The sequence below is a fragment of the Euleptes europaea genome, chromosome 9 (genome assembly GCF_029931775.1).
Source record: "Euleptes europaea isolate rEulEur1 chromosome 9, rEulEur1.hap1, whole genome shotgun sequence".
NCBI lineage: Eukaryota > Metazoa > Chordata > Lepidosauria > Squamata > Sphaerodactylidae > Euleptes > Euleptes europaea.
The window spans coordinates 39987526-40006908 of NC_079320.1; the positions used below are offsets into that span (position 1 = coordinate 39987526).

Genomic DNA, 19383 nt, shown 5'->3' on the forward strand with positions numbered 1-19383 from the left:
ATGTAAGCTACATTCCTTAAAAAGTTTCCTGACTGAAAACCTACACAAGCAGCATTTTAATACTAATTTACAACTCTTCGTTGCTCTAAAAGAAAAAAAAAGTTTCTTCACTACTGCAACTGTAACTTCTAGATCAGCTATTTCATCATAGAGATGGATTTTGTTACTAATGAAGAAGGCTGACATTACTAAATTGCAAGTTATTACAGATACCTTGTATGAAAAAGAGGGTCTTCAAGGCATGTTAAAATAATCTCTGACCTATGGACAATCCAAATAAAACCCTAAAAACTCCACAGTACCTTTATTAAAAAGGTAAAGGTCTCCTGTGCAAGCACCGGATCATTCATGACCCATGGGGTGAAGTCCCACCCCGACATTTCCTAGGCCATGGGTGTGCAAACTGCGGCTCCCGAGCCGAATGCAGCTCTTTGGCCCGTTGAGTGCGGCTCTCCGAACTTGGTTCGGACCCCCCACCGTGGAGAATGGCCGGGTCCCCCTTTCCCTTTCCCTCAATGGGGAGGCTAAAGCCTCCCCTCCCCTCTAGCCGTGCGATTGCTGGGCGGGCGGCTCGGCGGTTCCTGCCCCCCTGCCTATCAGTTGTTGGGTGGGGCAGGCTTCCTTTGGTAGACCTGGCCTCCGGCTGAGTCCCATTGGGAGGCCATGTCTACCCACTGGCTTTTTTGGCAGTAGACCTGGACTCCGAGGAGGGGAAAAAGTCCCCCTTCAGAGGCCAGGTCTACCAATTGGCTTCTATGGGCCTCTGGAGGCCAGGTCTACTGCCAAGAAAGCCAATGGGTAGACCTGACCTCCCAATGGGACTCAGCCAGAGGCCAGGTCTACCAATAGACTTTTATGGGGGTAGACCAGGCCTCCAGAAGAGGACTCCGGACGGGGAGGGGGAAATGGCAGGGACTTACAATTTAATTTTTATCAATAAATAAGATCACTATTAAGTATGATATCAAGTTTTATTCAGTGTACCTATAGTTTAATTAAGACTTAAAACTTTAATTAAAGTTTATTAAGTTAATAAAGTGTACCTACCTATATAGTTTAAGTTTAAGAAATTTGGCTCTCAAAAGAAATCTCAATCGTTGTACTGTTGATATTTGGCTCTTTTGACTAATGAGTTTGCCGACCCCTGTCCTAGGCAGACTTTGTTTACGGGGTGGTTTGCCAGTGCCTTCCCCAGTCGTCTTTCCTTTACCCCCAGCAAGCTGGGTACTCATTTTACCGACCTCGGAAGGATGGAAGGCAGAGTCAACCTTGAGCCGGCTACCTGAAACCGACTTCCGTCGGGATCGAACTCAGGTCGCGAGCAGAAGCTTAGACTGCAGTACTGCAGCTTACCACTCTGCACCACGGGGCTTTATTACCTCACACTAAACTCCAAACAAACATTTATTTAAAATTATGGTGATACAAGGGGTACCCCTTGGCTTCTCTTGCTACTGTGTGTTAAGTGCTGCTTTGCGTGGCAGCAGGCCTGGAGAAAAAAAACAAATCCTGTCCCTTAAATAGCGGCTTAATGTTTGGAAGTGGGCAGCTGAGCCTTTTCATGGCACAGAGGTAAACAAAATCACCTAGTGTAATGCCCAGATATAGGGGCTGGTATAGAATACTGTGTACTCATATGCACACACATGGAAGCTTTGGGGAAGTTGGCATCCAGGGGCCTTTGAGCCAAGAGATCATACGCTGTGCTTGGTACTGCCAGTCACCAGTAGAGAAAGCTGTCTCTGAATTACCTCGATCCTTAAGAATGTGTTTTCGACTTCCTAACTCACGAGATCAAGCATTCGCTCAGTGAACGCCTTTGGGCAATGTCTATAGGCTATGCTAATTAGAGTGGAGTAGACACCTAACGTGTATTGGTGCTTTTGTGTATCAATCTGCTTGTCAGCAGCTATGGGCCTGCCCCACACGAATGCATAAATGATACTGAGTTTCCTTTGTTCGTTTGGTGAGTAACCCTGCATCTTATCTGTGGTTATTTCACCCTAGATCTGTGTTTAGCTAAATAAAGAACTGTTGCTTTTAACTTAACCTCCTCCTTGTTGTCTATCATTGGACTCTATAAGACAACCAGGCACTTCACTCGTAAATAACACCCCGTTGAGCCATTATTAAAGACACAGGATATTTTTGTCTCCTGGCATTTGGCAACCGTAGGAATTTGATTTGGGCAACCAGCTACCGATACATGGCCACACTGATGCTAGAGGAGGCATCCGTTACTTGTCTGATGCCAAAGCCTGGGAATCTCTTTGTGAGAAGGACATGTTGTTTGTGATATTCTTGAGGCCTCTCAGTCACAAATGGAATGGCAATAGAAAAAATTAGCAAGAAGGGGAGGCATCCCCACTGCAATTATCTTCCATTCACAACATTCACCAATATTGTACTTATGTTGGAGTGGCTGTAATTGCAGCTCGGTTGTGTAAAGATTTAAACATGCACATTAATTTCCTGCACATAAATGGTTCCTCTGAAGCCACCTATATCTGGAAGGCATGCAGCTGGCCTCTCAGGATCTGAATCAGGCTGGCTCATTCATGAATACCTGTGTATATTTGCAATCTAAAAACCGACGCAACTGTTCAATGATTTTCCAGAGTACACTGCTCCATCAGAAGTCTCTGTCAGTAGAAACTGCCCCGATCCCAGGCAATGATATACTGACTGCTCCCATATGTTAAAATACACCGGGGAGGGGTTTAGCCTTCTCTTTAGGTGCCCATGTTCACAGCCTGGGCTAATTCAAATGGGATAACATGCTTCCAGGAAACAATTGTTCATTCTGCACTGGAACAGGCTACACTTGTTAACTTGTGGAATAAATTCTAGCTCAAAATGCAGCTGCAATCAGAAAGATGTAACTTGAAAGTTTACATTGATTGCTACATCGGTTTTGAAGGAAAGACCCATGAACCAGAATGTCTAATTTCCTATCCACAGATCACTCCTGTACAATCAGTGAAGGTTTGAATCCCCATGGATCCCTTTACACACTGATTTCCCCCAAAAATATCCATCCGTGTCATTTCAAAACCAGCCTCAGTTCAGATCCTGAGAAGGAAAATAGTCGAAGGTTCCTTAAATGTTAAGTACATCTTTTTATTTATTTATTTAATTCATTTATTTAATTCATTTGTACCCTTCTTTGTCCCCAGTGGAGACCCAAAGTGGTTTACATCATTCTCAAGCATGTCGCCATTTTCACTTCTTCTCTTGAAAGGAAGGCACAATTTTACTGTTCTCTCTAATGCAAGAATTATTTCAGAACAGTAAAAGCCAATCTTTCACTGGTGTTTATGCGTTTATTAACAAGTTTGAGAAGTTGCTGGGGAAATTTCAAGGGGGGAAAGGGAGTATCCATTTCCCCCTTGAAATCTATATGTTCCAGTCATTTCCCAAACGTTTTAATAGACACACAACCCCCAATGCAATTTTGTCTTTACTCACAACTCTTTTCTCTTTGTGTTGCACTGTCTCCAGCATTTACTCAGGACAATCTCGGAAATCACCTGCAAGGCTCCCCTGACCCACCACTAAAGAATATTTTTTCTGCTTCTTAATTTCACTCTTTATTTTCAGCCAAATTGCCATAGAGTCACAGCCCACTTATGGTGACCCAACAGGATTTTCAAGGCAAGAGACCAACAGAAGTGGTTTGCCATTGCCTGTCTTGGCACAACAACCCTGGACTTCCTTGATGGTCTCCCATCCAAGTACTAAGCCAGTGCCAACCCTTCTTAGCTTCCAACATCTGACAGGATCACGCAAGCCTGGGCCATCCAGGCCAGGACCTCATCTAACACTACTTTCCTCAAAATACAAAAACAAAAGTTTAGGTCTTCGGTCATCAGTTTAACAACACAGTTTTGTTCTGTGATTTCAACAAGTAGTTACAAAATGTCCTTATCCAAAACAGAAGAGCAGATATAATCTATATCCATCTCCCTTAGATTGAGATTTAATTTTGATATAACAAATGAAGTATTTGCAGTGATGAGCATAGCAAATAAAACATAGTATTACCATCTTCATTTTACCATCTTTGCCAGGTCCACCAGCTAACCCCCTACCTGTCTTGTACCGACCTAGCCACAGCGATCCATGTGACAGTCACCTCTAGGCTAGACTACTGCAATTCGCTCTACGTGGGACTGCCCTTGAAGTTGATCCGGAAACTGCAAGTAGTCCAGAATGTGGCTGCATGAGTCCTAACAAGAACATCTTGGACTGCACATATTCAACCAGTGCTTTGGTTACAGGTTAAATTCAGCTGCACTGGTTACAGGTTAAATTCCGGATCAAGTTCAAGGTTCTGGTCTTAACCTTCAAAGCCCTAAACGGTCTGGGACCACTGTATCTTTGGGACCACCTCTCCCAATACAACCCCCGGAGGGCCCTATGATCGGCTAATAATAATCTAGTGGAGATTCCTGGCCCTAAGAGCACCCATCTGTCCTCGACCATGGCCAGGGCCTTCTCAGCCATGGCCCTGGCCTGGTGGAACTCTCTGTCTAGTGAGACCGGGGCCCTGTGGGATTTAGCTACTTTCGCCAGGGCCTCTGCAAGACAGCAATGAGGACAACAATGGTACCGTTAGAGTACTGGGGACCCTTCCTCCCCCCTTTCATAAGAACACAAGAAAGGCCCTGCTGGATCAGACCAAGGCCCATCAAGTCCAGCAGTCTGTTCACACAGTGGCCAACCAGGTGCCTCTAGGAAGCCCACAAACAAGACGATGGCAGCAGCACCATCCTGCCTGTGTTCCACCACACCCAATATAATAGGCATACTCCTCTGATACTAGAGAGAATAGGTATGCAGCATGACTAGTATCCATTCTAACTAATAGCCTTCCCTTCCCTTCCTTTCCTTTCCTTTCCTCCCCCCACCCTTTACCCCTTCCCACTTTTGAGGCTGATGATCTTATTCTAAACCCTTCCTTCCCCCACATGTCCAGGTCCATTGCCCCCCTCCCTGAGATTTGTAACATGGGCATGACACTGTAACAATTAGCCCAACCGTACCATCGTTGCCCCCTGCATAAGAAATTGGGCACTGAAGTTAGATTCTTAGAATTACAGCGTGCTACGGTTTTATTATGTCTTATTATGTTTTAAAATATGTTCGATTGCCTTATTAATATTTCAAGTAAATGTTATGTGTATTTAACCGTGTTGGTAGCCACCTTGAGCTCGGCTTGGCTGGGGTAGGGTGGGGTATAAATAAAAGGTGGTTGTGGTTGTTGTTGGCCAGGCAGATTGTATCAGTAAGGATTGTATGGAATACATCAGATTGTATGGAAAGGTCTTTAAGCAGAGGCTGGATGGCCATCTGTCGGGAGTGCTTTGATTGTGGGATCCTGCATGGTGGGGGGAGGGGAGGGGTCACTGGGGATGTCGGGGGGAGGTAGTTGTTAATTTCCTGCATTGGGCAGGTGGTTGGACTAGATGACCCTGGTGGTCCCTTCCAACTCTATGATTCTATGAAACCAGACCAGGGAACACTAATAATAAGCACAGGATCTGGCACCTTAGCCTGTTCCTAGCAATGTGGGGGTGTGAGGAAGAAATCAGAGCAAGAGTCACCAGTACAGAGATATGCAACCTGTGGCCAGGACGGAACCAAGCATGGCTCTTCAGGAAAATATGTTTATGGGACTGAATTGATGCTTTACAGGAAGAGAAATGATAGACGGAAAAAGTTACCAGGAATCCAGGTGCAAATCAAGCACTGATTTGTGTCAGTGCACTCAAACAAACGTGCAGAGAGCTCCTGTGAATAGTACCCTCTATTGTGAGATCTTGAGTACGTCATGTCCTAATAAAGACTCACAACAACCAGTGTAGGGCTGTGGAAACTTTCTGGATTATTTATTTATCCAAATTTTATCCCGCTCTTCCCTATAAGGTCAGGCTCAGAGCAGCTAACAATATTCTATATGATGAAATAAAACAGTGTACAAGCATACAACTAATATAAAACAATAAAACCTAATATTAACCATATATTTAAAATACTTGAAAGATGGCATCCTCACTTTCCCTTGACAAGGGTGAACAAGCAGTACCGATATACAGATATAACGTAACAGGGCACATCGCAGAGAAAAAAACCAGGAGGGGATCATTTCCTGAGAGGGTCCAGCAGGGAAGCCAACTGATGTACAACCGTTGCTGCCCTCAACCATAGGCCTGGTGGAACATCTCCGTCTTACAGGCCCTGTGAAACTGAGCCAATTCCCACAGGGCCTGGGTCTCACTCGACAAAGAGTTCCACCAGGCTGGTACCAGGATTGAAAAAGCCCGAGTTCTGGTTGGGGACAGTGGGATATGCCTTGGGCCAGAGTCCACCAGTAGATTGGTTCCAGTTGAGTGCAGCGCTCTTTGGAGGGTATATTGGGAAAGGCGGTCCCTCAGGCACAATGGTCCCAGACCGTTATCAACATATCAATTGTCTGTAATGCTAAATTGCATAATTTCAGTTATGAAAATGAAGTCGCTTATACTGGCTTTTTGTTGAACTCTTGTTCTGAATTTTGATGTTGTTTGGCTCTTTAATTGTAAAAGATTGCAGGCCCCTGACCTAGTGAAAGAGAGAAGTAACCTCTGCCACAGAATCACTGCATATGTGCTAATATATCCTCCTGGATCAAATAATTACAACAAGATGCCATTTATATGAAATTAAAATAACTTATTGATCAATCTGTTTTAGATTCACCCATTTTTTTGCTCTAAGCAGTCGATAAACATGCAATGATTTCAAACTGGAAAGAGCCTTATACGGCCCACAGCCAAGACTATTATTTTGAGTGAACTTATCCTTCCAATAACACGGAATCAACTTGAGCAAGCACTACTGTGTGCCCAGAGACATTCATTATCTAATTTGAATAGAAGATAGTGTTTCAGGGTCCCTTCGACTGCAAAAAATTTAGTGCATATTTTAATGGGATCTCTAGATGCATATGATACTATGAATGCCTAAAATTTGGAGAATGTCGGAACTTGCATGTGAACGTTCATGGTCCCAGACAAATTGTAAATGACAGAACACCAGTGAGTACTGAAAGCCAGCGTTCTGTTGTTGATTCTGTTAGCATTTTTACTGATGTCTGAAATGTGGGAAACTTTCCATTGTTCAACATTCTCAAAATTCATTCCTGGAATTGCTAGCATTCAGTTGTGAATGTTAACATTGGCCACACTAACGTAGACCCCAGGGGAAGGAACAGAAGTAAAAGTGCCAAAATCCCTTCACAGCTGCAACAACAACTTAATGCCCCTAGGTCTCTTGCTTTTGTCTTCAGTATGCACTGGAGCAAGCCACCTGACATGGAGCACAATATGATGCATATAAATGGCCCTATGGAGCTAAGATGAGCCATATTCAGTTCCAACTCATATCCCATAGAGAAACCAGTCCAGCCCAGCTCCAACAAAGCTTGGAGCATTCAAGCTTAAGGCATTCAATCTCAAAAAAAGGTTAAGGAAAGAGGAGGAAAATTATAGCCTGTTTTTTCATAAAGATAGCTTTGGCCCACCTTTCTCTAAACTAGTTTTTTATATATAACTTCTTCTATGTTGCACTTAAAATAATGGGATTAAGCCACACAAAGCTATGCAGGGATTGCACCACCGTTTTACCTGCTGCTGCTTCCTCATAGATGGCCAAGTTACATCACTATGCGACTCCACAAATGAGAAATTAACAAGAATCTGCTTAAGTCTAGATGGGTGCAGATAAACAGACTTGACTACGCAGCTAACGAATCAAAGTTGCCTTACTGAGGAACAGAATGTTTGCAAGCCAAGCAGCCATTCCGATGAGCATGCCTGGCCAGTTGTTCCGCGCACTGTTCGTAACTGTCAATTAAACAAAGGCTCACTCCTATTCTTTCACCCATCCCTAATTTTATCAACATAATTCACTAGGTGAAAGAGCTCTGGCTTAACAGGCAAGCATGGAAGCAAAGTAACATATCATCCGTGGTCTTGATATTATTTGCTGCAGTATATGTGCTTTCTATTAGCGATTACGAGTTAATTTTCATCCACAGGTAATGGTTATACCAGCCAGTGAAAAAGAGTTACACAACAACATTACAAAGACCAGCTACAAATCACATACTGGTTCTGCAGGATCAAGGCTTTAACACATAGATTTAGGCTGAAATAAAACTGAAGGCTGCAATCCCATGAACTGAAGACCAAAAAACAGATGCAACAACGGCAGATGCAAGTGTTTTCAGTTCAAACTTCAGGTAATCTTGAAGAAACCAGGAACATTGGTACCTTTTTGGCCCTTAATTGGTCGAGTTACAGCCAGCAACTTTGAATAATTGTATTTCAGACTCTGACTTTGTGTAGTTTGCTATCACAAACTGTCACTTCTGTTGAGACTGCAATGCTACAATTGTTGTGCATTCCATAAGGAACATTTAAGCACAAGCAGGTAATACTGGAAAAGCACCTCTTACTGAAAGAAAACGTTTGCTTGGGGGCAATTTGTATAAAGCTTGCCCAAATGGAGTTTTAAAAGAAGGCCCCTCCTACCAGACAATCCCAATGATGTTTGATCCTATATGTTAAGGGGCGAAAAGAAGCAAGGATTGCTGGATTTTTGATCTTATTTTGTGTGACTGTTCCAATGGCTGTGGGTGACTCCATGGATTCAGCTGAAGAAGCCCAGAAATTGGTATGTCAACTTTGCTAACTGAATTAAGATAAGCAGCTGATAAGATGCCATGAGAACAAGATTGCATGGCACTGGGTCCTGCACATAACTCACTGTTTGACACACACAATCATGCTATACAGGAGTATTTCCCGTGAACACCAGGCTGAAACTCATCACTGGAAGTCCCCAGAACGCACTGTTGATTGCTGATATATCCACACCTCTTTTGCCACCCTATGGAATGGGAACCATCTTGGTAATGCCCGCAATCAAGCAAAACGTATAAAGACCAAAGGTGAGGGTGAGCTTTTATCAACTTTGGATCCACTCACCTGTGGATCCAGCCCTGCTACCTCCAGGACTTTAAAGGCCAATTTCTGGGATTCGGACTCTCTGGTATCCATTATCTTGAACAGTTTTCCCCAATTTTGTTTAGATCTTTGGTCTTTCTTGCCATTATTGTTTGTTCTTCTCATGTGGAAGAAATACTTTTTAAAGGTTTTCATTCTAAGCACCAAGGAACTTCGGGTCTGGTCAGACCTGTCATTTAGTTCCTGGTCCCAAGCTGTTGTGCTTTGTCCTCCCCTCTTCCTAATTCTCGGGAATCTGAGGCCAGACAGTAGGGTTGCCAGACATGACCTGGCAAACAGCGGGAGATGGGGGAGGTAGGTATTTACTGCAGAGGGGCACTGGCATCATGCCAGGGCAACACTCTAGCTCTTCACAGCTGAGATTTCCAGTGTTTCTGGGTGAGTGCTAGTGTGTTACCCTGGCATGATGCCAGTGCTTCAGGGTCGCAACCGCAGTAACATCATCATGTGTGGATGACAACTGCTGCCCTCCCCATTTAGCCAGCCTGTTTCGGCCTGCTGACCAGCTGAGCATCAACAGGCAGCAGACAGAACTGCCAAGAGGTTGTCTACCATAAGTGGGCACCTGGCAAGCCAAGTTGAGGGGCCCACGGGCCTGTGAGAAACCTGTCTCTTCAACCTTCCTGAACCTTTGTAGCTATGAAACGGCATCAGCTTGCATGCTTAGAAACAGAGCTATAACTAGTAGGGCAGAAGGGTGGTAGAGTGGCGATTAATGATTTAACATTTAGATTGGCTAATATGCATTATGTTTGCCGTTATATTTGCAATCTTTTGTTTCAAGTATATGTATGATGACTAGCAGTTCATGGTTAATTCTTCTCTACTACCTAAAATGTCCTCGACTGGTTCAGAACTTGTATTTTATTTCCAGTGCAAAAAGAGCACCTGTATGCAAATGAGCATTTAGGAGTAACTTGATTGTAACTTTCGGCATATCTTCAACATATTTTATTTACTATTGCTTCAGCACTGCCTGTTTATCAGTTTATATTATTTTATGTAGCCGTCTGCATCTGATAGGTTTTGTATCCATGGCTTTTTCATATGTATTTCTGTATTGTGCATCTAATTCAGTTTGCAATTTGCTTCTGTAGTGTTTTCTGCTGTAGCACCTTCCAATAAACCACTTAATTCGTATCAGTATCACTTTGGAATTTGCGTCTCCCTACTGACAGCCATGTACACACTGGGGTGATAAGAACCCACAGGAACCGAGGCCTCCTGCTTATGGGGACAGAATAAACACAGGGGGTCTAATCATAGCAGCAAAAGGAGGGCACAGGTTAGGCATTTTCCCCCCTACTAGGCACCCTTCTGATACCAAAGTGTGCCTAAGGGAAAAGTGACATTTGGAGGCAGACAGAATATATGGAAGCAAGCCACAGGTGTATGGCGGGGGGGGGGGAGTGTTCAGTGTGCTTTTTCTGTTAAAACTAGATCTGTCCCACCTGAAGCTTATATGTGATTGCAGATGTGGGCTAAGCACATCTTCTAGCACCAAGTCTAATTTCTCCCTCAAATATCCATATACCGGTATATAAGAATCAAAAATAAGAGTTGCAGGGGAAGATTTCCAAAAATCCCTCCCTTGTTATGGGGGGGGGGAGGGGGAATGGCCATCCAAGATTGGGACAAGGAAAATGCCGAGAAATCCATCATGTGGAAGCTCAATTCTCACTGCAAGTGATCAGCAGCCTCAGCAGCAACAAGAAACCCCTGGAGAATCACAGCCACATGGAAGTCACCTGGACTCAGCGTGTGAGGGAAGATGCTGCTTCAGTAAAAGTGCATGCCTGTTTAGCATGAAGTTTGACCTAAGCACAGTGTTCCCTAACTTCATATTTCTGTTTTATTCAAAAGAGGGAAATATTCAGTAATGCTGTGATAGACAACAAAATTAAGACTTCGTGAAACAAGCCACAGAATGATGTACTGATGTACACCCCATCAATGGATTACAACTTCTTGTGCAGGTCATGTGCACATGAAGCACTAACATGCTCTAGTAGCAAAGAGGAGGCTATACCAGTTTTCTACAAGATGCTCTCCCACAACCGGCTCCACTCCCACAAAGGATTGCAGCCCAAGTGATTAACTTACAGTTTTGAGCTGCATACTATTGCCTTAGGCATTCCCGAAACAAAGTCTGTCTTTTAAAATAATTATCAGCTGAAGTAAGCTTGTCTTTTGTTATTGTGCTTCTTAAAATATGCAACAGTGAACCCCAGGCCATGCAAAATACAGTTTAAACCTCCCCAAAAGTAACTCAACATAAGAAAAAAAAAGCTTTGCTATGGCATGGAAGCTTGCTGGGTGACCTTGGGCCAGTCAAGTATGCTCAGCCTAACCAGCTTCACGGGGCTGTTGGGAGAATAAAATGAGGAAGGGGAGAATGGTGTAAGCCACTTTGGACCCCCATTGGGGAGGAAAACTGGGCATAAATGAAGTAAACAAACGATTAAGGTAACTTCTCTCTAGTCATCGGGGATTTGTGGGTCAGTCGTTTGCTTTGAAACAGGCTAAGGAAGAGGGCGGGGCTGTCCGGTTTCCCAATTGTTGACTGAAGCAACTAGGGAGGTGTGTACTCAACCGCTGCTCATGATTTTGGGAGGGGAGGGAGATGCTGTTCATGAAACCACACACAAACCGAGCTTAGAGACATGGGAAGGGCCATCTCCGCTCTGCAGGCAACTTCCTGCTTTTCTTTAGGAATGCCTTCTTCACCCAGGCAACTGTTCTCTCGTCAGTAAAGCCTTCCTTACATAGCAGTGTTTGTAAACAATATGTGAGCGGCAGAATGCACAGCGCTATGCCATGCTCCATAATGCACAACAAACAAACAAGTATTCCCAGCAAAGAACTTCTGTTTCATGGACAATTTAAAGATTCCTATTAGGGAGAAGCATTAAATTAAGGAGGGTGAGCTGTAAATTGAATTAAACCCCCAAAGGAGAACGTAACGAAAAAGGTTTTATTCAAGACGAGCCCTATCAAGCAAAACCAAACATTTTGATCACAGCGGATTTCACAACATATGTCTGTAGGAAGCAGGGGAGTCCTTTCCCGCACAACTCGCCTCCTATCCGTAGCACTGATTCAGTCAACATAGCCCACGCCCCCCCATTTGCAATCTAGAACCGGCGAAGGACATCTAGCACAACTCTTGAGTCAGCTGGAGAGGGAGGGACGCCTTCGGTTTGGTTTTTGAAAGGCTGAGGGGAGAGGGGCTTTCTGGGGCGAGCGCAGCCCCTGCTTGTCGAGGGCGCGCAACAGCGGAGCCAGCGCAGCCGCAACGCGCGAACGAAACCCCCCGTCCCGTCGAGGGCCGGACCCAACGACTGCGCGCACAGCCTTTGCGGCCTCCCGCCGGCGAGCCCTGCGCCGCCCTTTGCGCTTCCCTGGGGCTCTCCGGGTCTCCCTCCCTTTGCCGCCGCCGAGGAGCCTTCGGCGCGTCTTTCGACCAGCCGAATATCGGCCTGCTCTCCTCCGAGCTCTCGGAGAAGCCCCGCCGCCGCCTGCGCCCAGGGGCGTTCCCCCCCTCGCCGCAGCCTGCTTTTCTCTGCCTAGCAAAGGAGAGGGGAGGTTTCCGGCGCCGCCGCGCTCGTTTACACGAGGAGGAGGAGGAGGAGGGGGGGGCGTCGCTGGCTGGCTGGCTGGCGTGTGTGTGAAGCTCTCCTCTTCCCCTCCCCCATAACTGCGCGGTCGATAGGGCAGACAAAGCGCCTCCGCTCTCGGGGGGCGGAGGAAGGCGCTCCGCCCGCGGGTCGCCACCGAGCTGGCCTTTTACGCAGCGGTGGGAGGGTCCGAGGCGGCGGCGCTGGGCGGGGGGGAGGAGGGGGCCGTCTTGGAAGAGCCCCCATCCACCAATTGTCCCTCTCTCGACGTGGGAGGAGCCGGCGGCCGGGAGGAGGGGGAGGCGAGCGCCGCCCTTGCTTCCTCCCTCCCCCCATCGCCGCAACCCCTCCCCGGGCTCTCGGGCGGCCTTTGCGGCTGACCCCGCCGCCCGCCTGAAAGGGGAGGGCCGCGCGCGGCTTTGTCGAGCAGGCAGCAGCTGGCGTGTGCGGCTGGGAGGGCTCTCCCACCTCCCTCCCGGCGAAGCGACCAGGCGGCTACCCTCCAACACCAGCCCCCGGACGGGCGAGAGCAAATGAGCCGTGCAGCAGCCGGCGCTTCCCTTGCGCGGGCGGCTGCCGGAGCGGCTCTCGTCCCGGAAGCCAGCGCCTGCCCTTACTTGGGCAAACGTGTAATGGCCGGGGGTGAGGAGGCGGGGAGGAGCTGCCTTCACTTGCGAGAGTACTGGGCGGGGGCGGGGGGTGGCGCACAGGCGAGGGGGCTTTTGCAGAGAGCGGCGTTTGGCTCCCGGTGCAGCGGCTTCGGGAATAAAGCCGAGAGCCAAACTGCAGCCCCGAGAAATAACCCCCCGGCGCCCCCGAGGTCAGCCCGCAGCGCCTCCGAACCTGCACCGGGGGCCGCCTGGCAAGACCCGGCTTCCGTGTAGGCGGCTGGAAGCCGGGCAAGCAGGAAGGGCGACTGGCCGCAAATCTGGACAACACCCTGACCTCGCGTTTGCTGACCCCCGGTGGGGGTGGGGAGGCCAAAAAGGAAATTTTGGCCCTCGCTGACCCGGGGTGGGGGAGCCCAAAAAGGAAGTTTGGGTTACTCATTCCAAGGATGAGGGGGGCGGGTTTCCCCCTAAACGATTTAAGTCGACGTTGGCTAGGGACCCGCTTCGTCGATGGGGGGGGGGGCACCTTTGTTCGAAAGGCGGGCCGGACCCGCCGACTTTTAGCTCCGCTCCGTTCTGTGTCATCAGGACCAAGCCCGGGTGCGCGTGGAGCGCCGCTTCCTACTCGCACTCATTACGCCACCGGCGGACTTAATTCCCACCTCTTTGCTGTTCTCGTTTAAGCCTCTTAAAAGGCCAAAAAAACTTCAGAATTAAAAAAAAAAAACCCAGCTCAGGCGGCTGCTGAGTGGCTGGTGCTAGTTGAAAAGGGCCTGATTGGGTCTCTCCCCACCGCGCACACACGCACAGGCTACCAGCCGAGGAGGAACCTGCCCAACTTCTCTTCCAGAGGGCTGTGTCACTCCCGCGCGGCAAAGCCAGCCTCCCTCCCCCCTCCCCCCTCCCCCCCACTGGATTTAAAGAGACAGCCGGCATCCTTGCAGACACGCGTGTCTTTTACAATGCATGGCTCCACACAGGCACCCCCCCACGTGTCCCCTCCCCCTTTTCTGTTAAGCAGAATTCCGAACCCAAAGGGTACCTGGGTTCTTTTGACGCTGCCCCAAATTTCCCAAAAACACACTTCCAAAACGCCATGATATATTTTTTTTTGCCTGTAGTTGACCAGAGGGGGCGGGGCCGGTAGGTGGAGACTCGTTACTTGGATTAGACTTTTTTTTTTTTTAAACGGGAGAGCGCATTAATTCACGCTCGGTCCGGAGGAACGCTTCCCTCTCGTGCACCAACCCCGGTGTAAGTTCGAGACGGGCTGGGGGGAGGTAGAGAGCGAGGCCGCCCCCGCCGATCCCGCTCTCCTCCTCCTCCCTCAAATAGTCCATTGGCTTCCTGGATCCCCATTAGTTATAGGACCAAAGTTTCCTCTCTCCCCGCCCATTCCCGGGCTCTAGCCAAGCATCCCTCTTCTTCTCCCCTCCCAAACTCCGGCATCTGCTCAGGCGAGCGCGCCAGCCCACAGGTGCTCCGCCGCCGCCGCGCCCCCCTCCCCGCTCGCCTTCCCGCCCCCTTACCATGATCAGCGTGTGGTTCCTCTGCTCGGCCGCGGCGCACTCGGCATCTTGCGGCTGCTTGCCGGGCGGCTGCTGCTGCTTGCTGCCGGCGCCCGCTTTCTTGGCCCTCTGCTCCAGGGTCCGCTGGTAGAGGCTCACCGTGTCCCTTCGCTCCAGCTCCAGCTGCTCGGCCTGGGCTTGCTGGTACCTGCTCTCGCAGTTGACGTGGTGCCTCCGGCAGCCCTCGATCCGCTGCCTCAGCCGCTCCACCACCGTGCTGTGCTTGGGGACGCCGCTCCCGTTAGCGCCGCCGCCGCCGCCGCCGTGAGGAGCGCTGTTCCCGGGAGGAGGGCCGTGCGGAGCGCCAGGCGCGCCGAGACCGGCCCCGCTCAGGTTATTGTTGAGGCAAAGGCTGCTGCCGGCCGTGGGGGCTGCAAAATCCCCCATCCCTTTCCCCGCGCACACTATTTTGGAAGAACTTTCAGTCCCCCCGCCTCCTCTGACACGCCAGACACGAACAGGGGGGGGCGGAGGGGGGTCCTCCGGACGGGATACTCTTTAGCGGACCATGGAAGCGGCGGAGCCCAGGCAAACGTCGGGGGAGGGGTAGGACTCAAAGCCCCCCTCTCTCCCTTCCTCGGTTGTAGATCCTCTCCGGCGGAGGGGAAGGAAGGGGCCAAAAAAACCAAACCGACCCAAAGCAACCCCCAGAAGGGGGTGCTGTGAGGTTGTCCCCCGACAAGCAACCAACACAGGAGGAATCCCAACAAACTGAGCGGCGGCAGTTCGGTGGCAAACTCCGGGCAGGAGAGAGCGCCCAGCCGGTCTCCCTTATTCCTCTCTCTCTTTCTTTTTTTAATAATCCATTATTTCCAAAGCGAAATCCGGACCGAAAATCTTCCAGGGCTCCCCCGTGTACTCCGAGCGCGAGCCGCGCACCCCACACGCGCCCATGGAGAGGAACCTCTCTCTCTCTCTCTCCACGCTCACACTTCTCTAGACACACTCGCGCACACACACACACAGACACCGGTGGGCACCACGCACACGCACACAACCCCGCGCTCACACTCCACGGCACCGGGAGGCGGGCAGCGTCGCTTCCTTACGGGGGTTTTCTTTCCAGGGGAGGGGGGGAGAGAGAGAAAAAGTTTGGGTGTTTGTGCCGCACCGTGTTCTCAAAAGTACTTTAGCGGCTCGGTTGTTATTTCAACAGGAACCCTTTAAAGGGGGGGGGGGTAAAAAGGCAAATCCTCCAGCTGGGTCGGGGGGGGGGAGTCAACACGTGAACAATCCGGGGCGCGATCTGCAAAAGTCGCTCGCCGAAGTCTTCCCCCGGTCAGTCCGCCGAGCCGCCGCCGCCGCTGCTGCTGCTGCACGGGCGAGCCAGCCTGCCAGCCAGCCAGCCAGCCAGCCTACCGCTCCGCTCCGCCGGCTGCCTCTCCTCCTGCCACCATCACAATGATCAAGCGCTCTCCTCCTCCGCCTCCTCCTCCTCCATGCCAGCGGAGTGATACCAGGACAAGAAGCGCTCGATAAACAGAGAAGAAGCGGCGGCGGCGGCGGCCCCCAGCTCCTCCAGGCCGTCAGCCAGACCCGGGGACAAGGTGCAAAACCCGGGCCGGACCTTTGCGCCGGCAGGAACGGAGACGGCGGTCCCCACCACCACCAGCACCACCACCGGCAGCAGCACCAGCACCAGCAGCAGCACCGCCTCGTTCCCCTTTGCGGCTCGAGTCCCGCGACTTGTTACCTTGGGCGGAAAAAAACCAGAGCTGCCAGGACGGAGCGAGGAAGATCCGAGGGGAAGCTGGGGATGGAGTCAACTTTTGACCTGGGTGCGCGCGCGCGCGCGGCCGCGTGTCATGTGCGTGCCTGTTTGTGTCCGGTTTCCTTATTGAGTGCAAAGCCGAGGCCGGGGCGAGCCGAAGTTGTTACGCCTTCGACAGTCAGGAGTCCGGCGTGACCGCGCAAAAAAGAAGCGTCGCTGTTTGTCAATATTTTTCCCACGTGGAAAAGTGAAGGAGGAGAGCCGGTTTTAAAATGACACCCCCGTCCCCCCACCACCCGCGCTTCAAAATATCTTTGAACAAACTCTTTTTCAGCCCTTACCGTTTAGAGAGTGATCCCTCTTCACTGGGTTTTGACTCCCCTTACAAGTTTGCTTTGAAAAGATGCCAGTCCTCTAAACCAGGGCTTCTTAAACTTTTTCCACTTGCGACCCCTTTTCGCCCGAGAAATTTTTACACGACCCCAGGTATATAGGTCTATAAATAACTGATAATAACTAATAAAAAAATATTTTTAAACAATTCTTGGGTATACATATCATTTTACTATTAAAGACAAAAGCAAATTTGCATATTAATTTGCATACTGTTGCCAAATTTTCGGGACCCCATGTGGGGTCATGACCCACAGTTTAAGAAGCTCTGCTCTAAATTAAACTTTGGTTATGTGACACAGTTGTTTCCCTTAGCATAGAAAAATGCTATTGTGCCATCGACATACAAAGTGACACAAGCCCTTCCCCGCACCAAAGTTTCCTGCCCCGAAGAACCTACAATCTAAATTACAGTAGCAATGACTTAATAGAGGAAATTTGCCTGTTTTCCCTGAGAAATGCTTACTGGTATATAGGCTGTGATATTAGATAGTACTGTTTGTTGGTGGCAGCAATAATTAAACATAATAAAGAGTTGGTTTCATCCACTAGCAACTGAAGAAGCACAATCTCTTTAGCAGACAGTTTATAAAATCTAGCTCGTTTGTCTTTCTTGTTCTTGTTCAGTGGAGTTACTGCAAAATAAAAACTATTGCAGCAAGGATTGGTGGGTGGCATCCAAACAAAGATCTGAACTTTCTATTTTTAAAAAAAACACACACAGGAAAGAAATTTGAGAGGCTAAACAGAAATACTGTTCCAGGGAGACAGCAAGCATATCCATTCAGATGGATTGAATTCACATAAAAGGGATGAAATTAAAATAAAAGCCAGCATGGTGTATTAGCTAAAGGGTTGGATTAGGACCTGATAGTCCTAAATTCCAATCCCACTCTGCCATAAATCTCACTTGGGCAACATTGTGCACACTCTCTCTGAGTCGCACCTACTTCACAGTGTATTTGGTAGGATACAGAGGAGGGGGCGTTGTTGTGTGCTCCTCTGGGCAGTAAGCATTTACTAAACAAATCAATTGGAGCCAGAACCTGGTATGCAGGTACATGCATTAAACTAGAAATCCGTGAAAGTCTTTTCTGCCATATGATGCAGAAGGTGAATTCTAAATCATCTATATAAATCATTACAAATCTATATCATTTGTCTTCCGTATCATGTTAAAGACCTTCGAAAATTGCCACTTATTGTAGGTTGCACACAAACTGGCATCATTCCCCTTTTTCAGACTGACAGTATATGAAGGAAAGTCCCTGCCTGAATAGCTGATGATGGAGGGTGTTCCAGAAAAGATTTATTTGGGTGCTTCACTCTACTTCTCTCCCTCTTTAATCCTATTGATTTAAGTACATGAAGGATTTCAGGAGCGAAGGAAAGGCCCAGTATGAATGTTTTTATTGCACAGCTAATTGGATGGCATTAATTTAATAAGACTTGTCGCAAAATTATAGTTAAATAGGCCAGAGACCAGGTGTGAATGGGTTTCACTTAGCCTTTGATAAGTAGTTTGTGCATTTCCATTGCAGTGCCCCCTAGAGCTGGCTAGCCAGTTTGTGAAAAACGCAAAAGAAATTAATACAAATTATATATCGACTGTCATAAAGCCTAGAAATGCAAGACTGGTTGTTTTTACACCTGGGGAATAGAAGAACTTGTCTGCATTATTCACTGCATTGTACCCATTTGTTTCTAGTGCAATCTGACATTCTTGATTTCCATAGTTCAGATAAAGAAGCACACATCATTGGCACAGACTTTAATGATATTCAGAAATGATTATTGCTGTGTTTTTTAAAAAGGAAAACCACATACAACTCTGTAACAATGGCATCTGTCTTTTCTCCTTCTCGTTGGTGCCACGGGCCAGAATTAGAAACAGTGTAAGCAAGTAGATTTTCATTCACATCATTAGGTCTAATCTGAATAAGGCTCAACATCTGTGGGTGAATTCCTATATTACACTGTATAGTGGATTACAGATGAGAGATTCACTCACAGGCTGCTTAAAATTTAATGACCAAATTGATGACATGTGGATCTTGGCTCTATGAGTTAAAATTAACTCAGAACGGCAGTGACCGAGAGGGGATGGGAGCTATATTGGGGTGCTGGCTAAACAGAGACTCTTCAGGGGACTGACAGCCTCACATACATCTGTTCTGTTCTTGGATGGAACGGTGACATCACCTAGCAATGTCGAAAGCTTCAGAATGACATAACTGGGATGCACAGCAGTTGATGAAAACCCAGCTTAGCAGAGATAAAAAAAACCTGCAGTAGATAAGGACAGAACTTTCCTGCAATTAGCTTAAAATGGACGGCAGTGGCTAAACAATCCATGACAATCAAAACAAACAACAAAACAGACAGCTAGACCTCTCGGCAGATTGAGACTGC

The 19383-nt window shown here is 48.2% G+C and overlaps 1 protein-coding gene across 1 annotated transcript in view; it reads right to left on the reverse strand.

Annotated features, from left to right (window-relative positions):
• Window positions 1-15266, reverse strand: part of MAML3 (mastermind like transcriptional coactivator 3) — a 311770-nt gene extending 296504 nt beyond the window's left edge. Inside the window, exon 1 of the mRNA XM_056855381.1 lies at window positions 14829-15266. Within this exon, the coding sequence (XP_056711359.1) occupies window positions 14829-15254 (426 nt within the window). The 5' untranslated portion in view covers window positions 15255-15266. The remainder of the gene's footprint in view (window positions 1-14828) is intronic.
• Window positions 15267-19383: the final 4117 nt, after the last annotated feature.